The following is a 27,365-nucleotide window of genomic DNA, read 5'->3' as shown; positions in this document are numbered from 1 at the left end:
GAAACGGACACGCGACTCTACCGATAAGACGAATAAAACAATTGTACGGGTGTACCTATGTAACTACGTAAACATAATATATTTAGAGAGTAAAACGTCGAACGCGTCGACCCGGTCAACAGTAATACACCGTCGACGACTAGTGTGGTCCGTCGCAACGAAGACGATTCGCTGGAACGCGCGCGCGCGCGCCGATCGGCCGTCTGAGAACGCGTGACGGGACCTGACGCGAAACAACGGGACGTCGAGTGCCGCTGTCCGGGAGCGAACGTGCTCGCGCGCGGCCGGCTACGGGCTGGACGACTGCGGCCCGTCGTTCCACGGCTGCACGTCGCTGCTGCCGGCCAACAGGAACGGGCACGCGCACGCGACCAGCGCCGCGGACAGGCCCAAGCAGATGTCGTTCCACGTGGCCTGGTCCGCGGTGTCGCCGAACGCGACTATGAACGCCACGTGGGTGGAGTTCATGGCCAGGCTGCCGACCACGTCGCAAACGGCCGTGATCGCGGCCACGAAATTCGGAGCCATCTCCATCTGGCTGACCCGGAACCCGGAGAACACGGCGCCGGACAGCGCGTACGCCAGCACCAGCGAGCCGTAGAACACGTACCGGTCGGCGAACACCGCCACAGCCGTCAGGAGCACGAGCGCGGGCACCACCATGCCGACGGCCGTCAGCGCCTGGAACGGAAAAGCGAATCGGTTGCGCCGCATCGAGGAGAGCGCGCGTTGCACACGCAGGACCGGCGTCAAGGGGAGGCCAAACGAGTCATTTGTCCAGAGTCTTGCGCTTAAAATTTTCATTGAAAAATATCTTATCTTATCTTAATCTCACGGAAATCTCATAGAACAAAACGTGGAATGTGTGGATCGTCTGTCGAGTGCGATTTCTAGAGAAATCCGTTGGCGTGTAATAAAAAAACTGATTAACCAAACAACAATATTATATTTAGCATGTCACGCATGCACCAACGACGACCCGTACGGCACGCCGCACAGCCTGGAAACCGGTATACATAAAAAATTTATTTTGTCGCATTTCTTAAATCTAAATAATCAGTACAGGGTGTACGCGGTGCGGTCGGGGTAGTTGTGCGCGGCCACGCTCCGCGTCACACTCGCTCCCGCGTAACATACCTTTCGAATGTTCGTCACGCCCGTCCACTGTCTAGTGTGCACCGCGGACGCTAACCATCCGGACCACCACAACATGGCCAACTGGCCCAGCGACGGTAAAGTGGACAAGAACCCGTTGCGCCCGATGGCCACCTTCAACGTTTCCTTTAGGTAAACGGGCATGTACATGATGAGCACCGTGTAGAACACGGTGGACCCGTAGTTGGCCACTGCGACGCACCACACGGGCACTGAGGTGGCTAAGCTCCGCCACGGCACGGGCAACTTGATCTTGGGCCGTATGGCCGCGGTTAGGTGTTCGAGCTCGTCCGGCCGCACGCCCGGGTCGTCTGCCGGAAAACGGTAGAACGCGTGCCACCACACGGCACTCCACAGTGCGCAGACCGCCTGCAACCGATCATACCATCGTACAACACACATGCGCTGTGTCGTCGGGTCGACACAAGGGCGGAACTAGGGGGTGGAAAATGGGGATTCATCCCCGGGGGTAACATTTTCGAGGGTGTAATTTTTGTAATTATTAACAACTAATTTGATATTTTTAACTTTGTTAAATACTGTTATTAAGTTAAAACTCAATAAGTATGATTGTATATTAATTATTAGAAAAAAATTCTCGAGAAGAGTATTTGATTATTGGTTTATGATAGGGCGTAATTTTAACATTTTTCCCGGGCGTAAAAATCCCTAACATCTGAGTCGACATCGGTGTCCGAATTTATAACCAGGTATTGACACCCCCGTCCGGTCATACCGTCTGCACAACAGGGAACTCAACGATAGCAGTGTTAGGTCCCTAACAGGACCAGCGTTGGAGGGTGTGTTGGGTACAATACTCCCCGCCTACGGACGACTTATTTGTATAGTCGGCAATCGTCTACGAATCAAGTTTTATCAGGGACTGCAGAGTTTTGTAAAAACATCCCTTACGTACTAAAACCGTTTTTTCGTTTTCACCGGAGAAAGCCGTTCAGACCCACGCTAAACCGACGATCTGTAGGGCCGTTATCGAAAAACTGAACAGTAAGGTAATATTGTGATCCATTTGGGAATAGGTACTCGGGAAATGTGGGCAAATTAATATAATCGATAGAAACAACGTGTTACCGTCATAACATGTTACCTAAACGAGAAACACAGATAAGGTTGAGAAGTGGTTACAGAAACATTATTTTTTAAATATTAAAGCGAAATCTTTACTCGTAGACGTTCACGGCATAAATAGCACGTGAATGTTACGCCTTTCGTGAGTGAGTAACTAAAACGGTGTTCCGAACAGATTAGTAAGTGTTAATAGTAGGCCGATCCGCCACGTTCTGTTGAACGGGTGCCTCTTACACGAAGCGGTCGATACCCACGGGTTCAAATCGTAATAAGGCAGTAGAAAAAAAAATTAATATAAAAAAAAAATATATCGATTATCAATTGTAATCTGGAATTGTGACAAATGTCTGCCCGAAGAAACCTAGGCTCTGGACGACATGGACGGGAAATTCGTTCAAAAGTCCGTTTCACATGTTGTACGGATGGGTAGTGTAATACGGTATAGAAGTTACTGCAAATTGTTTAAACGCTTCTTATCTATAATAGTATATGATCTATTTAGCTCAACAGCTATATAATATATAAATACATACATACATAACATTAGGTACGACATAATAACAGCGGCATGAATTTCTTATTAGGATATGATAATCTGTGCCTGGAAATTTGAACATAATCATAACAACTATTACACCTAACCAGAAGCAATTAACGATGATCGAGTGTGAAGATAAACGGATCGCGCATCATTATGAATGATTGAACATGCAGGTGCGGGAAAATTTAGAAGGAAATTTACGATAAGACGAAGAGAGAGAGAGAGCTCGGACCAGGGTCGTAGCAAGGGGGTTGGCGAGAAGTGCCTATGCTCCGGCGGAATTCCTGGGAGAACGTAAAAACGAAAATCTTACATTTTATGTATTATGATAAAAATTACAACGGTCAACGTCGTCTATTTTGTTTACAAAATCTTCAACCTAACCTAACCTTCACATTAATAAAACAATCATTGAAAATAATATCTAATAAGTATAATATTTTTAAATTAAAAATACATTAGGGCGCATTTCGAAGTTTTGTCCCGGGAGCAGTGTTTGGTTGCTACGACACTGGACATGGCGATCGGGAACCTGAAACGGTAAATATGCCACGAGGTACCGTGGAATCCGTCGGCGGTATTGTGACTGGTACGCGCGGTGACGGGCGCAGGGTGTATTTTATAATAACATGATAGGTACTGACGCTGACGACGAAGAAGCTGTAACGGAAAGTGGTTTCGTGCACGCTGTAGGCGAAGCCGCAGACCGCGTTGCCCAGCGCTATGCCACCGGGCAGCCCGGTGTTGATAGTGCCGTACATGACGGCCAGCCTGTCGGGCGGCGCCCAGTTGGACACCATGACGTTCATGAACGGCCACCAGGCGCCCAGCGATGCACCGTTGACGGCGAACAGCGCGCCGATGGCCACGATGGAGCTGATGGGCAACGGCGCGGACGCCGTCCAGTCGACGTACCAGAGCACGAACGGTGCGACCGCCGACGTGAGGGCCAACATGAGTGGTACGATAGCCAGCGCGGGCACCGGGTCCATGTGGTCCGCGCACATGGACGCGGGCACTTGGATGGCCGCGTACGCCACCTGGTATACGACGTTCATCGCGGAGTACACTTGGTGCCGGCCGCCAGTAGCGTCCACCAACATTTGGTTGAAGTGGCTTCGGCTGGCTATGGTCAGGTAGACGCCGATCATCAGCGCTGCGGTCACCTGGCTGCGGGACGACACGAACGTCTTGTACGTCATGGTCACCTTACTATAACCCCGTCTGTTTTACACGACCACTGCGAGCCGCGAATCCGTTCAGTAGGGCTGTGGTCGCGAGCGCGTTCCCGTCATACAGCTCTCATCCGCGGGCTATTACAAATCGCCGGACGTAGCGTACCGAATGTTTGGCACGCGCATAGCAACCGTGACCGTTTGTGTCGGATAAATGTCTTGTCGGGAAAAAGTCGATTGAACGTTTCACGTTTTACGAACGACATAACAGAAAATCCCGCATCGGTCCTCGGCTTTTGCGAAAGAAATTAGAAAATTAGCAATTATTCACGTATTACACACTTCCGTGAGAATCCGAAACTGTTATAATTGCATATTATATATTGCATTTTATAGATCAATACTGGACAGTAGTTTAGTTCGAAACTACTCCCGACCGGAACCTAACAGTTAAATTCAAATTGAAACGAAAATTAAATCTTGTGACTATATATAATATTTAAGAAAAATCAAACAATTACACCTTTTATTTTTATTAAAAAAAAAATCATATATAATGACATTTAATATTTATACTATTTTTAGTTTTCGACAAAATTTAACAAGTTGTTGTTTTTAACAACGAACCTAATCGTAATGATGTATATATTTATTACGTATAGAAACGTTTTTCTTTTTATATGTAAATTTGTATATGAAACGTTCCGCGTAAGACCGCGGACAATAGAAGGTACACTGTATACTATTTTTGAATTAAATGTAAAAATTATTACTTAAGTAACAGTGTTAATTAAACACTATTTTCTTTCCGAAATACGGGCTCAGGTGAAGATCTTGCTCATGTTATTACGGAGAGGTGAAGTTGAAAAATCATTTCATAACAGTTAAACATTACGGTATTCCTTTTATATTTTTATAATTGGTATGGCAATTAAATTTATAATAACAATGTTGGGCAATAATGTTTGTTAGAGTATTACAAAATTTGTAATATTTGATATTAAGTATCAATTATGTTAAAAAATGTATTAAAAAAAATTAGAAATTTAACATAAATTATAACAAATATTTTTCTTTTTCGTATTGATCGAGTGATTGCATATTTGCATAACTCAGTAGTTTTCAACCCATGGGCCGCAGACCATAAGTGGACCGTTAGCAGGTGATACTGGGCCGTGAACCATATTATATTAACATTATTTATATAAATAGGGATGGACTGGGTTAATATTTCAGGCCGGGAACTTTTTTTGCCAGGTTAAGAATTAACAGGGGACCAACGATTTGGTCATAAGTAGGGCTCGGAACTTAATGCATTTAAAAAGTACTAAATATACATGCACTTATGCGCTTAAAAAAGTACAAATATGCTCTAAAAATATGCACTTATATTTTATAAAATTATAAATATAGAAAAAGCAAAGCAAAGTAATAAAAATAATTTTGATTTTTAATTCTTCATCTTAATTTAAAATAGTAATAATAATAAAATGTCATTTTATTTATTTATTTTATTATTTTCATAAAAATGTTTCTTGAATAAAAAAAAATACACTTGTAGAATGTTCAATAATCATTGAGTTATTTTCCTAGAAAAGTGTTTATAGAAAATCATAGTATTTCGCTGTGTGAACGAGATTTTTCTACTTAATTTTTTTTAAAAAATAAATGATGGAATAAATTGAATTTTGAACGATTTAAGGCTAAAACTTTTCATTTTAATCCAGATATTGATTCTTTCGTGGGGGACAATCCAAAATTACATTAAATTGTTTAGCTCTTGAAGAACCTAGTTCAATGAAGTTTTTTTTTTTTTCATAAACAATTGTTTTTTAATAAATAAATTGTAATAACTAACACATGTGCACATTATACATAAATAACTATTGGTAGGGCTCAAATATCTTCTACGAAATTGGTGGTCCGCACTGCTAAAACGGTTGGGAACCGCCGGCATATTTTATTCCATTCATTACTTAGTCAATTTTATTCTATCGATATTATCCACGACTGTCGATCGTTGACGGTATAAACAAACCAAAAGTTATGCCGATTCGGAGAAGCCACGTAAGAACAAATAATAATATCATCAACTAAGTGCTTGAGTGTCACGGAATCGTATTGGCCGTAAAATAATGTTTAAAATAATTATTCGAAGAAGCGGCCCACCGACAAAACTCCCGAACTGTCCGCGACCCAGATCCGTCCCTGCGACTGTTGGACACGAACACGTGCGCGGCATTGTAGCCACTATTATTGTTATTGTTACGATTACGTTCTAATCGACAACCGTAGGCACTACAGAGCTGCTACGCTACGACGTAATAGTTCGTTTACGGCGCGAGCACACGGTTGAGAAACGATGTTTCACGGTCTAGCGCGACACGTTCGACCGATCGAGATCATGTGTATTGCGTACGCGCTTACGACAACGGTGGCGGCACAGAACGACGACTGACGTCTGACTTTTGATCCGACCGACATTCTGACGTCCGTCGAGCGCATCGGACGGGCAACCGTTTGACCCTCGGGTCCTGGGATGAGCACCGGACCGTGCGGACGCGTAACCGATTGACGTACGGACATATTCGGTCGTTTTTTGCAACTCTTCGCGTTGTACTCGTAACGTAACAACGATGCGCGGCTGACGATTCCCCGTTAATTGGCCACGGTCAATCCTTTCAACCCCTACTTTCGCCACTCGCGCGGGTGCGCCCCCCTTTTGGATGCGTATAAATACCGCCGGACGTTTGCGATGACCGTCATCAGTCGCTGCGTCCCGGTACAGGAAACAAGAAACGACGTTACATCGACTCCGACACCAAACTACTCTGCACCCGCTGCACAGAACACCCGCCGCCGAGCAAAACATGGTTTCTAAGGTGAGTAATAACGTGGGTACCGGAGTTTACGAAAAATCATTTTCGTCGTCGTCGTAGAGCTTTTTACTCTGGTTTTCTATCTTACTGATTTTCGTAACATCAACCGTGATTGATTCGTTTGTTCGTATTTATTATTTTTTCTTACACATACCATATCGAAAAATCAAAAATAATATTCAACGCTTTTCTTTTCAATAATCGTTATAATGTCTGTTTCTGAGTGTTTACGAACAACAGGTTCCCATTCAGGTTTCGATGGTCTTTTGATACTATTTACCATACTTGCAAAATAATATGTCAGACCAGTACGCGTTTAAGGGTATTAATTTACAAGTTAAAGCCTTTAATTCAAAATGAATATCTTTGGTGACATGACCTGTTACAGTTTATACTTGACTTTGGGCCATACGGTTTTTTTTTTTGTTCTTACTATCCGAACATACATGACGTAGTAATTTGTCATTTATCAATAATTAAACTCAACCGTGCATTGTAATTTTATCTGTTATGATTCACAATACATCAATATGTTAAAAAAATTAAATCGAATTATACTTGGAGTGTATGAATTTCTTAATGTTCTAAAAAATGAACAAATTAAAAATTAGCGAACAGAAAATAAAAAAATTTGAACACGATACGCTGGATAACACAGCGGATTTATAAACAAAATGTAAACGGATTTAATACAAATGTTGTTTCTACTTGAAATTATCAACGTAATGATGAACTTACGGCACCTACGAGCTTACCCATAATTTCTAATGTGTTTACATCGAGTTAATCGATCTGGATCGTAACTAAGGGGGGTGAAGGTACCTACGTTTCGGGTGCGAAAATGAAAAATTTGCATTTTATGGAGCAATTGTTGAATACAATATCTAACAATTGTAATATCTTTGAGTTAAAAATACGTAAGGGCGCGTTTCGAAGTTTCTCGTTGTAACCGTCGGTAGTACTTTTTTAGTACAACCGATCGCATTCTATCGGTGAACGAAAAAAAAAAAAAAACCGCCCGAAAAAACAGTCGCACGACACAGAACGCGTATCCACGTGCGAGCCGAACATACCGCTCGCCGTTCGCGAAGGGTTCGTGTCATGTTCGTTAATGGCACGTATACGCTGGCGATCCGCTCGCCAACCAATACCGACGACGAACCAACAGCGTCCCAACTTGGACTGGGTTATTTTCGTCGAAAAAAAAAACCGACTCTCGATGGATCGGCGCGAACGGTTCGCGGACGGTTCGCGGTAGGTTCGGTTCGCACATGTGTACGTACGGGTGTACAGGACGCGACGCATTGCAGTTGAACGTGATGATGGTGACGATCGCGGCGTTGTTGGCGGCCGGCGCGGCGTTGCCGTCGCACTACGCGGTGCCGGCGGAGGACGAGCACGCGGTCGCGTTCGGGCCGCCGGAACCGGAGCACCACGGCGAGCAGCCGTCGCGCAAGACGTATCACTTCCAGTACGCGGTGCACGACCCGCTGACCGGCGACGAGAAGAGCCACAACGAGGTGAGCGACGGCCACGGCACCGTCACCGGCACGTACACCGTGGTCGAGCCGGACGGTTCCAAGCGGGTGGTCGAGTACACCGCGGACGACGAGCACGGGTTCCGCGCCCAGGTGAAGAAGATCGAACAGCCCAAGCCGTCCGAGTACGACGCGCCCGTCCACGGGCACCAGTACAGCTACGTTCCCGAGTCGTACATATTCCACAATCACTGACCGTCACGTTGCGTACCGCTGAGGCGCCGCGGCGGTATTCAGTTTTCGGGGGCGTTTTTTAATTTTGGTTTTTTTTCCCGAGACTTTCGCTTTCATTTACTGTATACGTTGTCGCGCATTATTTTTGTTTTTTCTTTCGTTCAAACAAGCCGTGTCATCTTCGGCTAATGTCTTTTATTTATTTTTATTTTTTCATTTTCCCGAGTCCAGTCCCTTAAATCCCGTTCGAAACACTACGTCATTTCACTCCGGACAAATTTATCGAAACGTATTACAATATTATCTACTCCGAATTATTTTTTATTTATTCATTCGAATAAAACATTATTTGGACAAAATGTAAAATGATTATTTTTTACAAGATCTCTGTCAGTGATATAACAGTTTCACTTGCGTCGAAGAAAATACTTGTGCGATTCAGATCACCCGAATAACTCATTCATACATCAATTAATTGATGTTTGTGTACATTTTTTTTTATATTTTTTTTTTTTTGTACTAAAAATATATTAATAGTTCATAAACGAAAATTAAATATTAATTAGTCTTATACTTGTATTAGCTTTTCTCTTTTGTTATTGAACAATCTTTTGACTTGATTTTTATCATTTTTAAAGAACCATGTTTTATATATATATAAAGAAAAGTATGAATTAATACCACTTTTTTGTATTCAGAACCATTATTTTCGCATATTTTATTATCATATTTAATTTCAATAGAACTCCTCCTGTATTGTAACAACTTTTCGCAATTTTCAGGTCTTACCATTTTTTTTATTAACGACAAAGTACAGTGCATATTTTAAAATAGATGGCTTATGTTTGAAAATTATTTCTTTGTTTATATTTTTGTGCCTTTAATTTATTGTACACAATTGTCTTTTCATATGTTATATGTATGCTTATTATAACTCAAAAATAAGTAAATGGAAAAAATTAATTTGAGTTACTTTATCCAAAAACCGTCAAATTTACTTCATATTTGTATTTTCGATTTTTAAATCATTTACCGTTAAATTAAACAATAGTTATTATAGGAACGCATTAAAATTGGAAATACTTTTACTTATTGATTTTTTCATTTCAAGTGTAATTAATTTAAATAAGCACATTTTTACCAAATGTTATCAATTAAGTGACCATTTACCAAATAAAATAAGAAAAACCCAAGTTATTTCAGTATTTATTTAAACTACTTCAGTTATTTAGTTAATTTTCTATATTTTATAAGTACTTTAATTGACACAATAATAATTTACATATTTTATTAAGTGTTAAAATCAATTATTTCACTTATCTATATTTATAGTTGTTTAACTAATAAAATATAGTTATTTTATAATAAACATGTTTTTGTATGACAGTTATGTATGAATTATTGATTATGAATATCTATATTACTATTTTACAAATGTTTGTATCTATATATAATTATCATTTTTTACCAATAGATTAAATTGACAAGATTAACCAATGATAATTTATAAAATATACAAGTTGAAACTATAGCTAAAGTAAAATTATAATGGTTACAGTATAAATAATTCTAAATAAATAATTTGAACAAGATCAATTTGTTTGCAATGTACGTCTAATAAGTAAACATAAAACGTTACAATAAATCAAAATATTTACAATTTTTAGTATTTTAATTTTTTTGAAGTGCTAAAATTCAAATATTCAATACTACATACAATGATAAAAATCATTATATGTATATACTATATATCGTGGAAAAATTAAAAAAATTATAGGTGATAATTAATTATATTTTAAAATGTACTTTGTTCCTGTATTTACAGAAAAACCTTACGTGTGCATTAAGGTTAACACTATTGCACGTACAATGAGGCTGTAGTATGAAATGTTACACATTTGTATTATGTTGTTATAGTAATCAATAGTAAATGTGTGCTTGATGCAAAATCTATAAAATCGCAACTTCTAAGTGAAACATTAACATATATTGGTCCGAAAAATCGAAAACCCACTGCGATGAAAAAAGAAAAAAAAACGGTAATATAAATAAAGGATAAAAATAAGATACCCGTTTATTTATTTCAATAACCTAGAGACTTCATCTACAACGCAGCGGAAAACCGATGGTATCAGTTGTTCCCATTAAAATGAATTCTCGATAGGTACCGGCATAGATATTTAGCCTAAGGGTCGGACGGGTAAGATGTAGTTGCCAGGAGGACAGTCGAAAACCACAGTACTTTCGAACGAGCAAACGAATGGCATCCCCGAACACAACACAGCGAACACAATTAATGATAATGATTAAGGTCTGAACGTTAAGGAAATCATTTTTTTTTTTTTTTAACTCAAAATGTGTTCTAATAGCTCAGAAATCTATACGTGTAGTTTCAATTTACATTATACATTATTAACGTACACGGGAGGTGAACATTCGATTGATTTTTACTTAAAATAGACGAACAGCTTTAAAAAAACATAAATTATATCTTACAGATGTCGGTTGCAGTTCACGTTCAGTCGCCCTCGTCTCATCACAACATCATATCCGGTGCCTAATATAAATAATTGTAACGATAATAATGATAATAATGATTCCGGTGCGTGTGCAGGCATACGGTGATCAGTACGTCCAAGTGGTCCACGTGCCGTTGAACCTGGCCGGGTTGCCGTTCGGGTCGAACGGCTTGTTGGTCTGCGGCACTAGCAGCCGCCGGTAGTACTTGAGCGCCTCGTACAGCTGCGCGCTGACGGCCACGTATTTCTTGGCCACGTTGACGGTCTCGCACGGGTCGGCCAGCAGGTCGAACAGGCACGCCTCGCCCGTGGGACACGGGGACCGGGCGCGCGGCCCTCCGGCCGACTGGCCGCACCGGACCGTCGACTCGTACCGCATGGCCAACAGGTCGCGCGCACCGGCCGCGCTCGCGTACGGCAACGCGTCCGACAGCCGGGCGAGCGCGCGCCCGGCCGGGCTGTACATCACGGCCGTCACGTTGTACGGCGTCCGCGGCCTGGTCGCGCCGTAGAACCCGTCCAGCGATCCGTTGGCCGTCGCACCTGCGGAACGCGCGTCGGATTAGCGAACCAGCTCGTCGAGGACGCCGCGAGCACAGGGCTCGAGACGGTAAAATACCAGCGGTAAGTGGGCAGGGGCTATCTAAAGAAGGATTGGAGACGGTTCGGGAAGGGTTGATCTCCGAGCACCCTCCACGCACGTGGCGGCACCAGAGCTCTGCACGGACCCCGGTGCTTTCGGTATTTTTGCACGAAGATTCTTAACGGTCCGATGGGGCCAAATGAATAAGTCTTATTCAACGAATAAATCTCATATACAAGTTATTCAGTACTCCTTCTACCACTGCGAAAGTAGATGTTAAGAATTGGCCACGGATAGGTTACGTGGCTGGTCTAGTGCGTTCGTAACTGATAATATCAAGGATTTTGTAATAAATTATTAAACCAACTGGTATTACGTTACCAAACAAACTAGTAGTAACTACTCTATCTTATGGAGTTCTGTTGAATCCTATTGAGCACTTTTAAAGTATTTCATGAACTGCGACGCACCGCAGAAACAAATAATATTAAGTACAATGACTTTCGAGCTCGTAATGAATTTCTAAACATTTTTATATCGGTTTTTGTTGGATTTTTACTACTGATATCTGGTCGAAAACGAGAAAACTTAATTATTGGAATCGTTCGTGGTTAATTATAGTTATTGATTTAGCGATACGATCTGAGTTAAATAAAACAGGTTCATTTAATTATATGGTTAACTAAAAACTCACCGACGATTAATTTCCAGCTATCTTTAATGATTGCCGCGTAACGCTGTTTTTCGTCAATGTTAAGCAAAACGAAATTACGCTGTGATGGTAAATTCAATGTAAGTGCTGTCCATTGATCGGTTCCGTCCATATCTTTTGGTAAAAATCCCGGATTTCCTCCTAAAATCATAAAATGTATGTTACAAAAAAATTGATAAAAATTGTATTCATAAAAATATAGTCAGAGTTAATTGTTTCGTGATCATTCGAATGAGACCGAATTTTTGTGATGTATTATATCTTATTTTAGAAACTAAATTTAAGGTTCTCAATATTTTCAGGTTCATGCCCACTTTTAAACAACTGTAGGAGGCCATTAAAATAATGAAGTTCATTTAATATATGTATAATGCACATGTCATGATTTTAATGCCGGATAAAAAAAAATAATATAAATAAGACTTCATTACATTTATATCGATAAATATATCGTTATCTTTAACTCAAAAGTATTTTCTCCGGATTATTGATGGTAATCAATAATAATGGTAATCAACAATATTGCATAATACATAATTAGAAATAACGTTTTTATGTTTCATGGTTTTTAAAATTATTCACCCTTTCTCTGAAATAATGTTACATTCGTCAAGTTGAAAACCTTTAATTTTATATAAATATATATATGAATATACCTATTCATTATTAAATCATGTTTTAAATTTTTATGAACAAAAAAATTGAGTTGAGATTGAGTTACACAACGTGTTTGTCACAATAGTACCAGTTGTACATACCCGCAGCCGAATATAGCGTAGGTAACCAGTCGGTGATGTGCATGAGTTGTTTGGAAACGCGAGGATTTTCTTGAAAATGTGGTGCCCAGATAAGAGACGGGCTCTTGACGCCTCCTTCCCACAACGTATTTTTTATCTGCGAACATAAAACACAAACCGATACAATTCACGCACTGCTCGTGAACAATTATACACTGCTAAAATATTGCACACGCTTACACCTCTGTAGGGAAAATTGGAACCCCAATTAGGAGTAACGCCGGCGGCAGATCCGAAATTCCGACCGGAGTCGTCGAAAGACGGCGAACCGTTGTCCGACATGAAAACGATTATGGTGTTGTGCAACATTTTTTGTTCGTCTAGTGCTTGTACAACACGACCAACGGATTCATCTAACTTGGACACCATCGCTGCAACACGCATTTCATCAAAGTTAAACCGGTCAATAAAGAATATTAACACGAGTTAAATAGTCAAATTAATAACCAACACAAAAATGTTAAATTACATTTAATATGTAATACAATGGGGTGCATTAATTTAATGTAATATGAAGAAGAACATAATTTAATTTATTTTTGAACGAGTTCTGAAATGTTGCGATTACGTTTCCGTTCGATTTGTATTAATAAGAATAAATATCACCTAAGAAATCAGGGATTATACGTAACAAACAAAACCTCTCGTCCCAAAATGAATATTACAAATTACTGTTTTAACGGTTTGGAAAGTAAAACCTAATTACGGGTAAATATTAATGCTAATACTATTTGCCAAGGTATGGTCGAATTGCACTTGGGTTTAAAAAAGGTAATGGTCGAACTGCACTCGGGTAAAAAGTAGGTAGTGATCGAACTGCACTTGGACTCAAAAAAGTATTTCAATAAAATTATCATGCATTTGAAGGGGTTAGATTTATTTTATTTAGTTACATTTATTACCATTTAGTAATCATTAGCGTGGTTAAAAATTATTGTTTTATACATCACATTATTATATGTTAATTATATATATTTACATTATAACTGTTAGATTGTACATTATATTATATTATATTATACATATTATTATTATTAGGTATATATATATTTTAATCGTTAAATTTAATTATTGTCATTATTATAATTTTTTTTTGTCATTTCGATCATTTTTTGTAGTAATGACTAACTGTATTCAAAAATTCTACTTTGGTAATACGCTTCTGAGTATGTATGTTATTATTATATAATATTATCTGCGTTATCTAAATGGCACGAACTAATATATAATGCTTTTAAATAAGTACGCTGTAGCGTTCTTCAACAGAAAGATTCATAATATTTTTAGAAGGTTTTCCAATATAACTCTTTTTTTTTGAACGAGTGCAGTTCAACCATTACTTTTTTTCAATCCAAGTGAAATTCGAACATTTATTCATACAAGTGCAATATAATAAGTGCAATTCGACTATCCCGATTTTCCAATAGGCCATTGGTTTGTTTAAACTTGGTTAGTATATTGTAAACGTCGTTCAAGCACCTGCATAAGTCCTTCGGTTTGGGTCCAATATGTGACTGAATTTGTTGATCTCCGACTGTGGCGCTTCCAAGTATTTACCCCTGTTACCCGTGTGCACGGCTACATGAGCTAAATACATGAACAGAGGTTTATCGGTCGGTTGTGTTTTAATGAGTCGTACCGCCTCGTCGGTAAACACGTCAGTGGCGTACTTGCCGACCACGTCCCAAGCGATCGTATCGTTTCTGCGCATATCAAATCCGTGGAACTCGCCGAAGTTCTGGTACTGAATTTGCAATATAAATAAAATCATGGTTTTATTATAAATTTAAATTTCACCATACAGATAAAATGTAACCGAACAAAATTATTTACATAAATTATACATGCACTGTACACGTTCGTGAATGTTAATAAGTGGTATTGTGGAATCTGTTAAAAACGGACTAGGAATGTCAAACCTATAATACATTTATCGTATCTTACAATACACTTTAATACCGTGATCTGCGTATAGGTGAAGATGTAACGAAGGGACTGTATAAATGGAACTAAGCCCTTTTAGATTATTATTTTTTTTTTTTTTTTTGCAAACGAACCGCAACCGTGACGTTTAAAGATTTTGAAAAATTATAATCATATGCAATTCTTATTAGATTATGACTGATCGTGTTCGAAAAAAGTGTTAAACACATAATAGATAAATCGCACTCTATATTTGAAATTATCCAACGAATAATTGTGTGCTTATATATACTTTATGTTGTGTAAACTAAATATATCGTCCTTCATTATTTTCAATCGAAGTTCCGTTATTACAATCGTGGAACTAAACGGTTATTTTCATTCAAGTTCAGACATTGAAAAGGGAATATACTTACGACATCTTGTAGGATGTAATCGTAATAGCTGATGTATCCAGTGTAGTAGCCAAAGTGCGAGTCAAAACCGCGTCGCGTGGGCGTGTAAGCTGTCCTGTAGTAACCTAAATGCCATTTTCCTATGGCTCGAGTCGTGTATCCTAATTCTCTGAAGTATTCCGGCAACAGTTTCTCGGACAACGATAAACCGTTGGGTTCGGCACCGTAAATCGGAGGACCTTGCATACCTTTAACATCGCAGAAATACAATGTAGTAATAATGTTTAGTTACAGCCGGTGTATGGTTCTTTGAAACTAATTGTTTTCGAGAAGAATCCAACAGCAGCGTTCGTATTTAATAGTAAGTGTCAAAAAAAAAAAAAAAATCATTGGTTGATGTTTCTAATATTGTTCCTTACCTAATTTAATCGGATATTTTCCAGTCATCAAAGCCACTCGAGACGGTGTGCACACCGGTTGCGTGTACATGTTGTTGAGCACAACACCGTTGAACGCTAGAGCATCGATGTTGGGCGTTGGGATTTCGTCAGACCCGTGAAAACTTAAATCATTCCATCCCTAAAAATATTGAGATACGGTAAAATAATAATAAATTAAATTTAATTACGTTTCATCATACGTAGTTCGAAATTATAACGGATGTTTAGGTCCAAAATTCGACTGATATAGATAATGTTTTTTTAGGTACAGTTTTTTTCACCACAAAGTTTCAAAAATTGTATAAATATTTATTTTTGAGTTATCTCATTTAATATTTATAAAATATTTAATTGAATTTCAGAGAACGGTACTCCATATTTTTTTTAAATATCCATGTCCTATTTATTTATCTAACAAAAAGCAAGTGTTAAACTAATTTAGGATAACAGTAAAAATCATTAAAAATATTTAAATATTTACATAATATTTTTCTTTCTCTTTGAACCATTTTTCTCCCTTATTTAAAATTTTTATTTTTAATTCCTCAGAATCTAATTCCGATAGTATGAGATTGACTTTTAAATGAGATATTCTGAACAGTAGTTAGTAAATCAAAAAATTATTTATTTATTTATTCGATTAATATTGGTGTAAATTTGAATAAAAATACTTCGTGAAAACATATTGTACAACAAGTTAGGTTAGTTAGATTGATAGTATGTTCTGAAGAAGGCATATCGATGAAAATTTATTTGTTTTTAAAATCATTATGGTATTAATTTATTATATCACTTCATATTTACTTTAAAATATTAAATGGTCTACAATAATCGGTAAAATTGTGTGAGATCACACAGAGAATAGCCGAAATTATATTGCACGCACGTGCTTTAGCTGCAATGAATAGTGTGGAGAAATCATACATTTAGTCGGTTATCATTTATTTCGCTCTATGTAAATGCACTGTATTAAGGAACTTCCTGTGCAGACAATTATTTCAAATAAGTCGATAAGCTTGTGATTATCTTAAAACGCGTGAGTTATTGTGTTGAGCATTTCATAGTCAAGTGTTATGAATTAAATTCATTATTTTTATCAAGTAAAATACTTTTGTTTATATTAACATAAATATTAATTAACATAACATTTATATCAACTAAAATATTAAATGATATGCTTATAATGTTGATGAAAAAATTATATAATAATGATATGTCGCAACATTGTAATTTTAGAATAGTCTATTGAGGGATTAATAAAATGTGAGGAGTCACAAATGATGAATGAACATATTTACGATGTACTTCACTGAAGATAAATTCCAAATAATTAATGAACAATCATTTTACTTCGTGTGATCATTTTCCCAAACGAAAAAAATAAAATGTACGAAAAAAAACGAACAAATTTGAATTGTATTTGTTTACAAATAAACCTTAGGGCAAAAATTGAGTTCCTCTGCGAATCGTTTTTTATCGATTCATCGATCGGGTTTAAAAAAAAAAAAAAAAAAAAAAAACCATAAAATGATAAGTACTGGTCGCTTAGTTGAGCGAATCAAGACTCTAATAATATATGTACATCCGGGTGTTCGGTGTCCGGCATTTAATTTTCGATCTTGTTATTTTTGTTGTCGTCGTTTGTATGAAGGTCAATGTCGCATACCGAAAGATTGTGCGTACAGCGAACATATTGCACTGTATATACACATACATCATATATTACCTTTCTATCATTTGTGTTGTCGTGTTTGTTATGTCGGTTCAACGTAACACGTTGATAATATTTTAAATTTGTTTTGTAACAATGTACTATGGTTCGCAACAAATGTTTGATGTGATTATTATTATTATATTATAATTATATCTTAAAAATGTGCTTGGTATGATCATCATTTAGTTTAATCATATATTAAGATATTTAATCATTGAAAAATTGTACATTTCCATTCGGATTCGAAAACGTATAAATGATATAAACAGTATTCTCGTTGAAAATTCGAAACGAAAAAATAAACAAGTTCAATAATTTGGAAAAACTATTAGGGTCGAATTCAGACAGATCGATTATGGTTCATGGAAGGTATTGTGTGATATTCGAGAGAGTTCAATGCCTAGTAGTACCACTCTCCACTCTCTACACATACCCATGTTTATACTTTTCATCCAAATAATGTGACACATAAAATATATAATAAGCACACAATAGTCTGAATAAATGAATGACTGTCTTTTAGTACAGTATCGTAAAAATGAAAACTTCTTTATTTACAAGCTTATATAGTAATATTGAAAAAAAATAATATATATATATATATATATAGCATTATTAATATGCATGTTCGACTAACCTGTCAAAAATAAGTGAATGAAAATGTTTTCTCACGTAAACATGACAGACTGTCAAGCGTTAGCACGTGGAAGTCAACGGATGAAAAGTATTGGAAAAATAGTTCAATAAATAATACTATTTTGCGTTCATTCACGTGTGTTCGATAGGTTTTATAAAAATATATGTGGAAAAGTATCACGGCCAGTTGCCGGGAGTATACGAAAATATATTATATATATAATACATATATCGTTAATGGGCGAATGGGCGATCGATCTCGTATCTCAAAAAAGTTAAGGAAAGACTAAAACGTGGTTAGAAAATACAATGATACAGATAAATGTAACTTTTTTTTTTTAATTAAGGCAATAATAATTTTTTTTTTTTTTTTTTTTTTGAAATATGACTTCTTCATAGTGTATTACTATTAATAATATTTGATTGATAACATTTTAACATTCCAGACATTTTTTTATCTAAAAATTTGATTTACCACAGAATTAGTATTTATTTTCTAACTTCCATAAAATTAAATAAAGATAAGATATTATTTTATCAAAAAATGGGATACTTTTCCTTTTTTTTTTTTTAATTATAAATCGCAAAATTGATTTTTTTTTTTTTTGAGATACGAGTTATTGGTCGCACATCGACAATGTATACCTAAATATGTTACAAATAGTTATAAACATTGTTTAATGAGTACGATGTAAATTAAAACGTGTTGGTGTATCGATCTATATTATAGGTCAACTTCACATCAATCATTTCTGTGTGTTTAAAAAATGCTTTTTTATTTATTTATTTTTATCAGTTGTTCTTATTCTACTATATTGCAAAAGATTGAATAAAAGACTTTTGAAAACTAAAAAAAAAGTTATCTAATAATTACGTACACTTATACTAATACCTAATACACTTATATAGACGTTAGATTGGTATTAAACCTTAATTATTACTCAATATACTTTGTATATTTTTATTATAATAACTTGTTTGTCAGTGATTGTAACTATCTATTCGTCTAGTGTGCTTGTATTTTAAGTACCTACTCTAGACATTATAACTATACTGCTGTTGTCGGTTTAAACAGTTCAGTCATGTATTTTTTCAGGGATGGAAAACGTTTTTGAAAACGTTTTTAAAAACCGTTATTAAACGAAAAAAAAGAAAAACGAAAACAAAAAAAATATTATAACGAAATCTATAGAAATCTGAAATAGTGTTTTACTTTACGTATTTACTTACTCTTTAGTCTTTACTCTTACCAATGCACTTTTTAAAAACGTTTTAATTTAAAATTTTGAATTTTATTATTTTCATATAAAATATAAATTATAATTTTGATTTAAAATTAAAATTTTAATTATTAAGAATAATTAATTATAACTAATGTGCATTCCTATATTCAGTATATTGAATATTCATTGTAACTATTATAAGTTAGGTATAAGAAATAAGGATATATAAAAAAAAACAAACAAAATTATCAAAAACGTAATAAACAAAAATGTTTAAAAACGTTAAACAAAAACGATATTTTTTAAATCAATAAACGTAAACGAAAAAATAAAAAACGTTTCTCATCTCTGGTTTTTTTAAAGTTCATCCTATGAAGTTGGCAAATTAAAGAAATGTTATAAAAATATAATATAACAAACGAGATTTTCACCCGGGACAATGAATTTCACACAGTGCCGCTTAGTCTTGCAATAATAATGCTGCACTAATACTCATTGTTGAAATTTCTACACGTTTTGATTTTTATAATAATTCCGTTTTAATGAATCCGGAATAAGTTGTACAGACGAGTTTGCGCGCAACGAACAATGTTCCATTTCGACTGCCGTAAGACGCGTTTCATGCGGACAAATGTTTTTAGCGCAAACAGGAAAGAGCAGTAGCCACTAAGCTATAATAAAACGTCCTTGACTACCTCATATCCGAATAGTTATTAAAAAATACGGGATAAAACGAGATTCAATTATAGTTCTCCTCTCCCCGTTTGACAGATTATTTTCTGGATGTAGATATTACTATAGGTTTCTATTCACCGTCATGCAAGTCGGTTTATCGGGCTCTCCGAGATTATTAATCGCATTCGTTTCTCGCGAGGTGTTTTGAACGTTTTCGCCGTCGAGCGTCGCTACCGTAGCTGCGAAGACCGCAGAGACCGCAATATATTTGCAAATATCACTCGCAATGTCAATGCTCTCCTCGTCGATCGAACAACGACGGATGTTGTGATATTAGAGAATTACCGGGCAATATATTAATATCAAGATTGTTTTTTTGCGTAACGGTTGGGAACGGGTTTGCCGGTCTCATAACCGGGTTGTAACGTGAAAACAGTACGCGATCCGATTCAATGTTATCCACGACGCAACAACCACGGTGCCGTTGGCGTTGGATTATTTTTTCTATTGGAAAACTAAATTTCTTCTATCATACATGGTTTATACGTACATATCATTGTATATCATTTTAATATCTATTAATTTGTTGGTTCTCGTTGTACACATAATACTAGGCATAGGTACACACGGTCAGTGGTAGTCCGAAGATGTTGTACCCAAAGAGTAAATTGATCACTACCCGCCCGCACTCAAATCCGCTATGACTTAATACGAGTTTATACCTTATGCGCATTTAAATTTACACGTCCTTTACTTTAGAATCGCTCTAAGCTAACTGTTGAATATTAGAACTAAAATACTACAAAAGGATATACATATAAAAAAATAAAATCCCAAATCAATAAGTGAAAATCGGTTAGGAGCCATTTATCCCTGTTCTTTACAGTTGGATAGCTCCTGTACGTGATAGTGGTGCACAAAAATCCGTATGCAAATATTTTAATAGCGACTATGTACATATAGATACCTAGTAATAACCTATAACCTAGTCATAATTTAGCGGACCGTGTCCATAGAGCGTATGCCGGTGTAATGGACAATCGAGTTTCTGATTAATCGATAATTGTACACATAGTGATTCGAAGTTTGCGTCAACGTTTTGAATTTTTTTTATATTGTTTTTCACTCACGCAAACTATTGATAGCAGATAGAAATATGTGACGAGTTATAAACGTGTACTCGAGCAGAATCGCTAACATTAATGAATTAGGTATATTTATCATGCGGTTTAAAAACTAAGAAGACTAGGTATAGTTTAAATCAGATTTCGTCTTTAGAATACAACTTTGTGGTTGGAAATGTTTATTATGAAATTATTTCATAACTGCTGTCAACATCGTTGATCAATATTTGGCTAGAAATATCAAGACGGAAATAACGTGTGTTTCAATAAACTCGGGCCCCGATTTATCTATAATATAAGTGATCGTGACCTTTTTTTTTTCTGTACACAATTCGGCTACTCGCTTCGGTGTTGGATAATGTACGTTGTCGTACGATTACCTTCGAGGACTCTATTACGAAACTGAAAATGTTATACGCACAATAATTAGGTAGTTATAATCGGTACGTGATCCGATCGGATACAGAATATAACGAAAATATTTTGCGGCCACGCCAAAAGCGCTGGACAGTCAAAATCAAATGGTGATCATTCACCATTATGTATAGTGGTTAAAATGTTCAGATTGTCAAATAAAATTATTCGATTAGAATCAAAGGATTTTTTTTATTTTATGGAGAAGCTAGGATTTATAAAAAAATTAATTTTTTTTCTTAAATGTAAATATCGAATAGAAATTTATTAGGAATTTTTTGCACCCTTAAATGTTGCAAATATATCTTATACTTGTTAAAAAAGATAAGTAGAAAATGTATTTGGATACATTTTTTTAAATTTAAATGTATTAATTTGATAATATATTTTTTTTAAATTTAATTTGAAGTTTTCCTTATATTTATTTTTCATTTTTTAAATCGTTATTAAGGTATATGATTTCATTAAAAACGTACTCATTGTATAATTGGTAAAACAGTAAAAAATATTTTGTATGTCATTATATATTCTAATTTGTAAACATTATTTGAAAAATACCAACTATGATAATACATATCATAATTAAAGGACTACGAGAACAAACGATAATAGGATATATTTCCAAACTGTTTAATGTTGCAGTTTTAATTTTCAGAACTCAATAAATTATGGGATAAAGTAAGAAATAATTTAAAAAATATATTGATGAGTATTAATTAAATTTTGATAAAATTAATAATAAAATAAATGGCAAGGTGATAATATCAATTATATTATAATTTTCAGATTTTTTTGGATTTTTTATTATTACCATTTTTTCCGAAGTTCTTCAAATGTTTTGTGCATAATTCACTGATATATTTTAATTTATCAATCATTTTTACGATGAAAATGTCCCAAATAAGATTAAATGTTAAATGTTTACTCACGTGATTGTTTTACATATTATGTTTGTAAATTATTCTCATAGAAATCATATCGGGTATAAATTTTAAGTTTTGATATATAATTTTTAGCTATATAATCTATATATTGTTTCTTTATGTTTAAATTGTTTGTGTGACAATTGTGCCAACACAACTAATCTTTATATATTTATATTATGTTTAGGTTCCACCAATTATAAATTATAATTAAGGGGTAATGGCCTTGATGTACAATTATTACTTCTGATCAAGTACTTTATATTTAAATTTTATTGTTGTTGTTAATTACCTACTTAGCCTGATATTTCTTAATCATTGGCGTTAAATAAAATATAATTTTAAATCATACTTAAATGGATTATTATTATTTTCAAATTCAGATTTTACGTTATTTCTTAATTGATTGGAAAAAATACATATTGCGAGGAAACGTTTTTTACCGTATATTCACTCCTAATGATTTTTGTAAATATAATGTAAGAAAAGATAAATTAATTACAAATTTTCCTCTTATTTTTATTCGTTTATAATCATTAGGGAGTTACATTATACATGTAATATCTTGTTTTTGATTTAATTTTTGGTATAATTTCTTACGATGGACATTATAAAACGTTTTTAACATAGTCTACATACTACGAAAAATAATATGGTGAAGAAAATAGATAATATTATAATTAATTTTTTCATGCTGTAATTTTAAATGTGTAGACACGTTTTAGTTATTTTTTTAATGTTCTTACCTACTTATGTATTATAATGTGATACATATTTATTACTTGTCAACATTATAGTAATGGTATATTAAGTGTCTTAGCTGAAATTGCATAAGAAATCTCAAATATTTTACATATTATATAATGCTATATACAATATGTACCAGCATGTGAGTATTCCACGAAAATTAGTAATATTAAAATGCTATACTTATATTTATTTTTTATATTATATATGTAAAAAAAGTAAAGAGGTATGTATGTAATGTCACATTAATATCTTAAATAAAAACAGAATCCATTATGAATTTTTAACGAATTTGTCATACATAGAAGAATATCAGGGAGATTACAGGACTTAGCCAACATTTTCAAAAGATCTCCTAAAATCGAAACTTAATTTAAAATTTTATTATTACTTTTATATGTTTTAATAATAATCTTTTCATTTTTTTTGAAAATTGTAAAATTATATTTAACCAACAAATAGTGCTAACAAAAAAATCATCAAAAATTTTGTAGTTCAATAAATTGTGATATGAATATTAACATAAAATATGTTTTAATAGTTATGTCAGAAAATCAAATAATATTACCTAATTTTATTATTACATTAACCATACCAATCAGTTCAACTACTTGAAAAAGAAGTTTCAGTGCATTGAGAAAAATAAAAACCTGCCTGAGAACATCGATGTTTCAGGATAGATTTCACAAACTTTTAATTCTGTATATTGATGAATATATGTTCAAAAATATTAATAGGAATAATATTTTAAATATTTTTTCTGATAAAATTAGATGTTTGTTATTAAAATAAAATAATTATAATTTTTAAATATATTTTATTTATGGTTTTTTTTATTATAATTTAAATATATTTATATTTTTTATAGTAATATGCTATAATTAAATGTAGAAGAGGTTACGAGAGCGAAACCCTTGTGGTAATTTTATATTGTATTATTACTGCCCCTTGAAAATTCAACCAAATTTCTGCCTATAATGTAACGTATAAGCGAAGATAACGTTTAATCACATGTAACGAGTTAATGAAATGTATATATAATTATATATATAAATACTGAAAATAGACAATAAAGTTGTGAAATATAAATAATTGTTCTCAGGTAATATTTTCATATGGTGTAATCCTTAGGTGCGCATAAACAATTGCTTTTTTTATAATGTAACTTCGATGAAATAGATAGTTTGAATTTTAGTTTCGAATTAAAATCGATAATTATTTGGTGGTTCAGTCACATGTATATTTAAATGGTTAAATAATTTCTTACCAAATCGTCAGCCATTATGAAAACAATATTTGGTTTAGAAGTGATTGACATTGCGGATGGCAGGACGACGGCAAACGTGACGAGGATCGGCAGCATCGCTATTCCTTCCATGAATCCTGACGGTAGAATTGGCGACGGCGTAAGAGACTGCGACAAGGTTTGATAACGAATTGAACTCGTAGGCTAAAGTGATGATTTTCTAACCGGTGACGGTGAAGGTGAAAAGAAAAAAGCGAACTAGTTTTCCCTCTTTTTCTTAGTTGCCCTATTTTTTCGTTTATTTTATTTTTAATAAATATAAAAAAAAAAAAATCACTTCATTTACCATTAAAAACTCCGTCAAAATATCTATACACTTTTTTTTTTTATGTATACTATATTTTAATATTATTAATGTATTTCGGTACAATTTACACGGTGAAGTGAAGTGTCCTACTAGGAGGTGTGGATGTTTTTAATAGCCCACGCGAAAACGGACACGTCCGAACTACGACTAGATTGTGGTGATTAGTAGTTCTTAATATTTCTTATATATACGTATAAGAAATAGGAGGTAGTTTACAATACACACACACACACACACATACAAGTAAATATACAGGACTAATACTACGCTAGAGGTAACCAAAACGAATTTTCAAGAGTGGGGATATCGTGTTATACTAGGATAGTAATATAACTTCATGTAATACTCAGTTGTCGAATAATAAATTATGTTTTAGATAAATTTGCACATTTATAAATACATACATATAAAACTATAATAAAATGAAATACCTGTTGAATAATTGTGAATATTATCTCTGTTATCGTTTAATGATAACTCTTGATTTTGAATGTTTAGTGTAGACATTTTTTTTTATGGTTAGGTTTTGTATACTATTATAGTTGTATGATTATTTATGATTGTTTTTTTTTCTTGTTCAGGATCAAATTTCTGTATCGTAAAATGCAATTATAGAATCATAATATAGTGTTTGAAAAAAAATTAGACAAGGGTCGTATGTTTAAAAGAACGTTAGTATTGATTTTTTTTGTTGGTTTCTCTAGCTTGAATTAATGATAAATTTCATTTAGATTTTAGTTTTTAGAAATGTTGTTTTCTATTTCTTAATTCCTATTAAATAAAAATGGATGTATTATGTGTATAGTATACATATAATAGGAGATAAAAATTTAAAGTTAAATCATTTTTTTTTATAATAAAATTTATTTTTATGAACATATACTCGTATAATATATAATATAACATATAATCGTATTTTAAAGCCTCCAATTTGAATAGAGCTCTTTAACGTGAAACGAATTTATATCATCTTTTAAATTTCAATAAATAATTAGACTTGCATCCAAAACCAATAATAAAAACGTAACATCAATATTCAGCATACCTTTTTCTATCTCAGTACAACAGCTTGTTTCGTATATGATTTATAAATTTATCGTCATAACTAAATAAATAAATGTTAACTAGCAATTTATGAAAAATAAAGTAGGGTAGAACTCGGTGCAAAAGTCAATGAAATTTTCATTATCTCCCTTTGTAAATTTATTACTGATACGGAAAATGACGATGAAGATTCAATACTGCTTCGGTTATTCACAATTCAACCCTTTTGCTCAATATTTCAGTTTTTGTTGAGATTGTTTAGTATAGACCAGCAATACAATTAAAAGATTTTTTTGTTTTAAATTATTCATTGACACTTAATATGCATATTGTATAGTATAATATAATACATATTATTTTATAGTTTATACAATTTCTGAAATTGAAAAAGTACTTATTCGTTCTTAATCGTATTTCATTTTAATAAATAAACAATGTCTAATAACATTAGTTAAATATTATTAGAAACCGAAGCAATATAACTCAAAAAATGCCATGATTTAATTGTTTGATCGACTTGGCCATTATTCAAAATAAAATAAATAAATAATTATGCTTATTTTTTAAATTTCAGTTGGATATAATCCACAAGTCCCAGGTATAATGTTATAATAATGGTTTTTCCATAGTTTTATTTATATTTTTCTTCTAAAAACTTTAAACCGAAACATTGTAAGATTTTGAAATAGGTTAAAAATGCTTGGTTAAGAAATTGGTTACAATTATAATTTTTTTTACGAGAAAAGTGTACAATAAATAAATAATCTTCTTACAAATATTTATTAAAATATGAACATCGTATATTTTAGCATATATATGACGCACATTATATGAAAAACCATATTTTAAAGAACCCTACAAGATAGATGGTTGTACATTTTTAATATCTATGTAATTTAAATATAAAATATATTATAGACAGAGTGCATGGATTATATTATTATTCTACTTTAATTATTTATCAGATAAATACAGAAATTTAAAAATGTAGTCGAATTATAATTACCTATTTATTTTATTATTTTTTAGAATATTTTACTATTATTTTATATATTTTACTTCTTACCTTAATAACTTTAAAAATATAATTACTGATGAGTGGTTTTCATTTAATTATTAATTTGATCTTAATATAATCTTTCCGTCGTTTGTTCTAATGAAAATTTATTGTTTCAGTATCAAATTTTAATTAAAGTTGATAACACATAAATTACCACGTTTTAAAATTGCTTATGTTAAAAAACACTTATTTTCTAAACTGTATGAATTAAGTGTGTCCTTCAGGCTTTTAGAGTCTATTCCGTTCAGGAAACATTTTTGTATAAACAATGGTTA

The 27,365-nt window shown here is 34.1% G+C and overlaps 3 protein-coding genes across 5 annotated transcripts; 1 reads left to right on the top strand and 2 right to left on the bottom strand.

Moving 5' to 3' along the window:
* Positions 1-288: 288 nt before the first annotated feature.
* On the bottom strand, positions 289-3,984 carry LOC112688759 (sialin-like). The gene is made up of 3 exons (XM_025562110.1): positions 3,427-3,984; positions 1,138-1,524; positions 289-681 (listed from the first exon to the last, which is right to left on the bottom strand). Exons 1-3 carry the CDS (start codon positions 3,982-3,984, stop codon positions 289-291), a joined length of 1,338 nt encoding a protein of 445 aa, XP_025417895.1.
* Positions 3,985-6,711: 2,727 nt separating this feature from the next.
* On the top strand, positions 6,712-9,381 carry LOC112688665 (cuticle protein 7-like). The gene is made up of 2 exons (XM_025561976.1): positions 6,712-6,839; positions 8,147-9,381. The coding sequence occupies exons 1-2, from the start codon at positions 6,828-6,830 to the stop codon at positions 8,567-8,569; spliced, it is 435 nt and encodes a 144-aa protein (XP_025417761.1). The 5' UTR covers positions 6,712-6,827; the 3' UTR covers positions 8,570-9,381.
* A 910-nt stretch (positions 9,382-10,291) lies between these two features.
* Positions 10,292-25,127, bottom strand: LOC112688664 (arylsulfatase B-like). 3 transcript variants are annotated; one of them, XM_025561974.1, is made up of 9 exons: positions 24,966-25,127; positions 24,641-24,905; positions 15,897-16,056; positions 15,499-15,725; positions 14,639-14,903; positions 13,340-13,530; positions 13,121-13,256; positions 12,345-12,503; positions 10,292-11,610 (listed from the first exon to the last, which is right to left on the bottom strand). In XM_025561974.1, exons 2-9 carry the CDS (start codon positions 24,749-24,751, stop codon positions 11,174-11,176), a joined length of 1,686 nt encoding a protein of 561 aa, XP_025417759.1. In that variant the 5' UTR covers positions 24,752-24,905; positions 24,966-25,127; the 3' UTR covers positions 10,292-11,173. The 3 variants fall into 3 exon arrangements, with proteins under 3 accessions (XP_025417759.1, XP_025417760.1, XP_025417758.1); XM_025561975.1 differs by lacking the exon at positions 24,966-25,127 and having other exon boundaries at positions 10,292-11,105; positions 11,169-11,610; positions 24,641-24,751; XM_025561973.1 differs by having other exon boundaries at positions 24,641-25,127.
* Between the last annotated feature and the right edge of the window lie 2,238 nt (positions 25,128-27,365).

Source organism: Sipha flava, unplaced genomic scaffold (genome assembly GCF_003268045.1).
Source record: "Sipha flava isolate LNK unplaced genomic scaffold, YSA_version1 3_pilon_pilon, whole genome shotgun sequence".
Taxonomy (NCBI): Eukaryota; Metazoa; Arthropoda; class Insecta; order Hemiptera; family Aphididae; genus Sipha; species Sipha flava.
This window is presented reverse-complemented; position numbering and strand designations above follow the sequence as displayed.

What these genes read in the sequence shown, in the direction of transcription:
- LOC112688759 (XM_025562110.1), bottom strand. Translation starts at nt 3,984, where the DNA reads ATGACGTACAAGACGTTCGTGTCGTCCCGCAGCCAGGTGACCGCAGCG. An exon ending in ACAGCTTCTTCGTCGTCAGC is followed by an intron (nt 1,525 to 3,426) that starts GTCAGTACCTAT and finishes GATCGGTTGCAG; the next exon opens with GCGGTCTGCGCACTGTGGAG. An exon ending in GCGTGACGAACATTCGAAAG is followed by an intron (nt 682 to 1,137) that starts GTATGTTACGCG and finishes TTTCCGTTCCAG; the next exon opens with GCGCTGACGGCCGTCGGCAT.
- LOC112688664 (XM_025561973.1), bottom strand. Translation starts at nt 24,751, where the DNA reads ATGGAAGGAATAGCGATGCTGCCGATCCTCGTCACGTTTGCCGTCGTC. An exon ending in TCATAATGGCTGACGATTTG is followed by an intron (nt 16,057 to 24,640) that starts GTAAGAAATTAT and finishes CAATATTTTTAG; the next exon opens with GGATGGAATGATTTAAGTTT. An exon ending in AAACCGAAGGACTTATGCAG is followed by an intron (nt 13,531 to 14,638) that starts GTGCTTGAACGA and finishes TGCGTGTTGCAG; the next exon opens with CGATGGTGTCCAAGTTAGAT.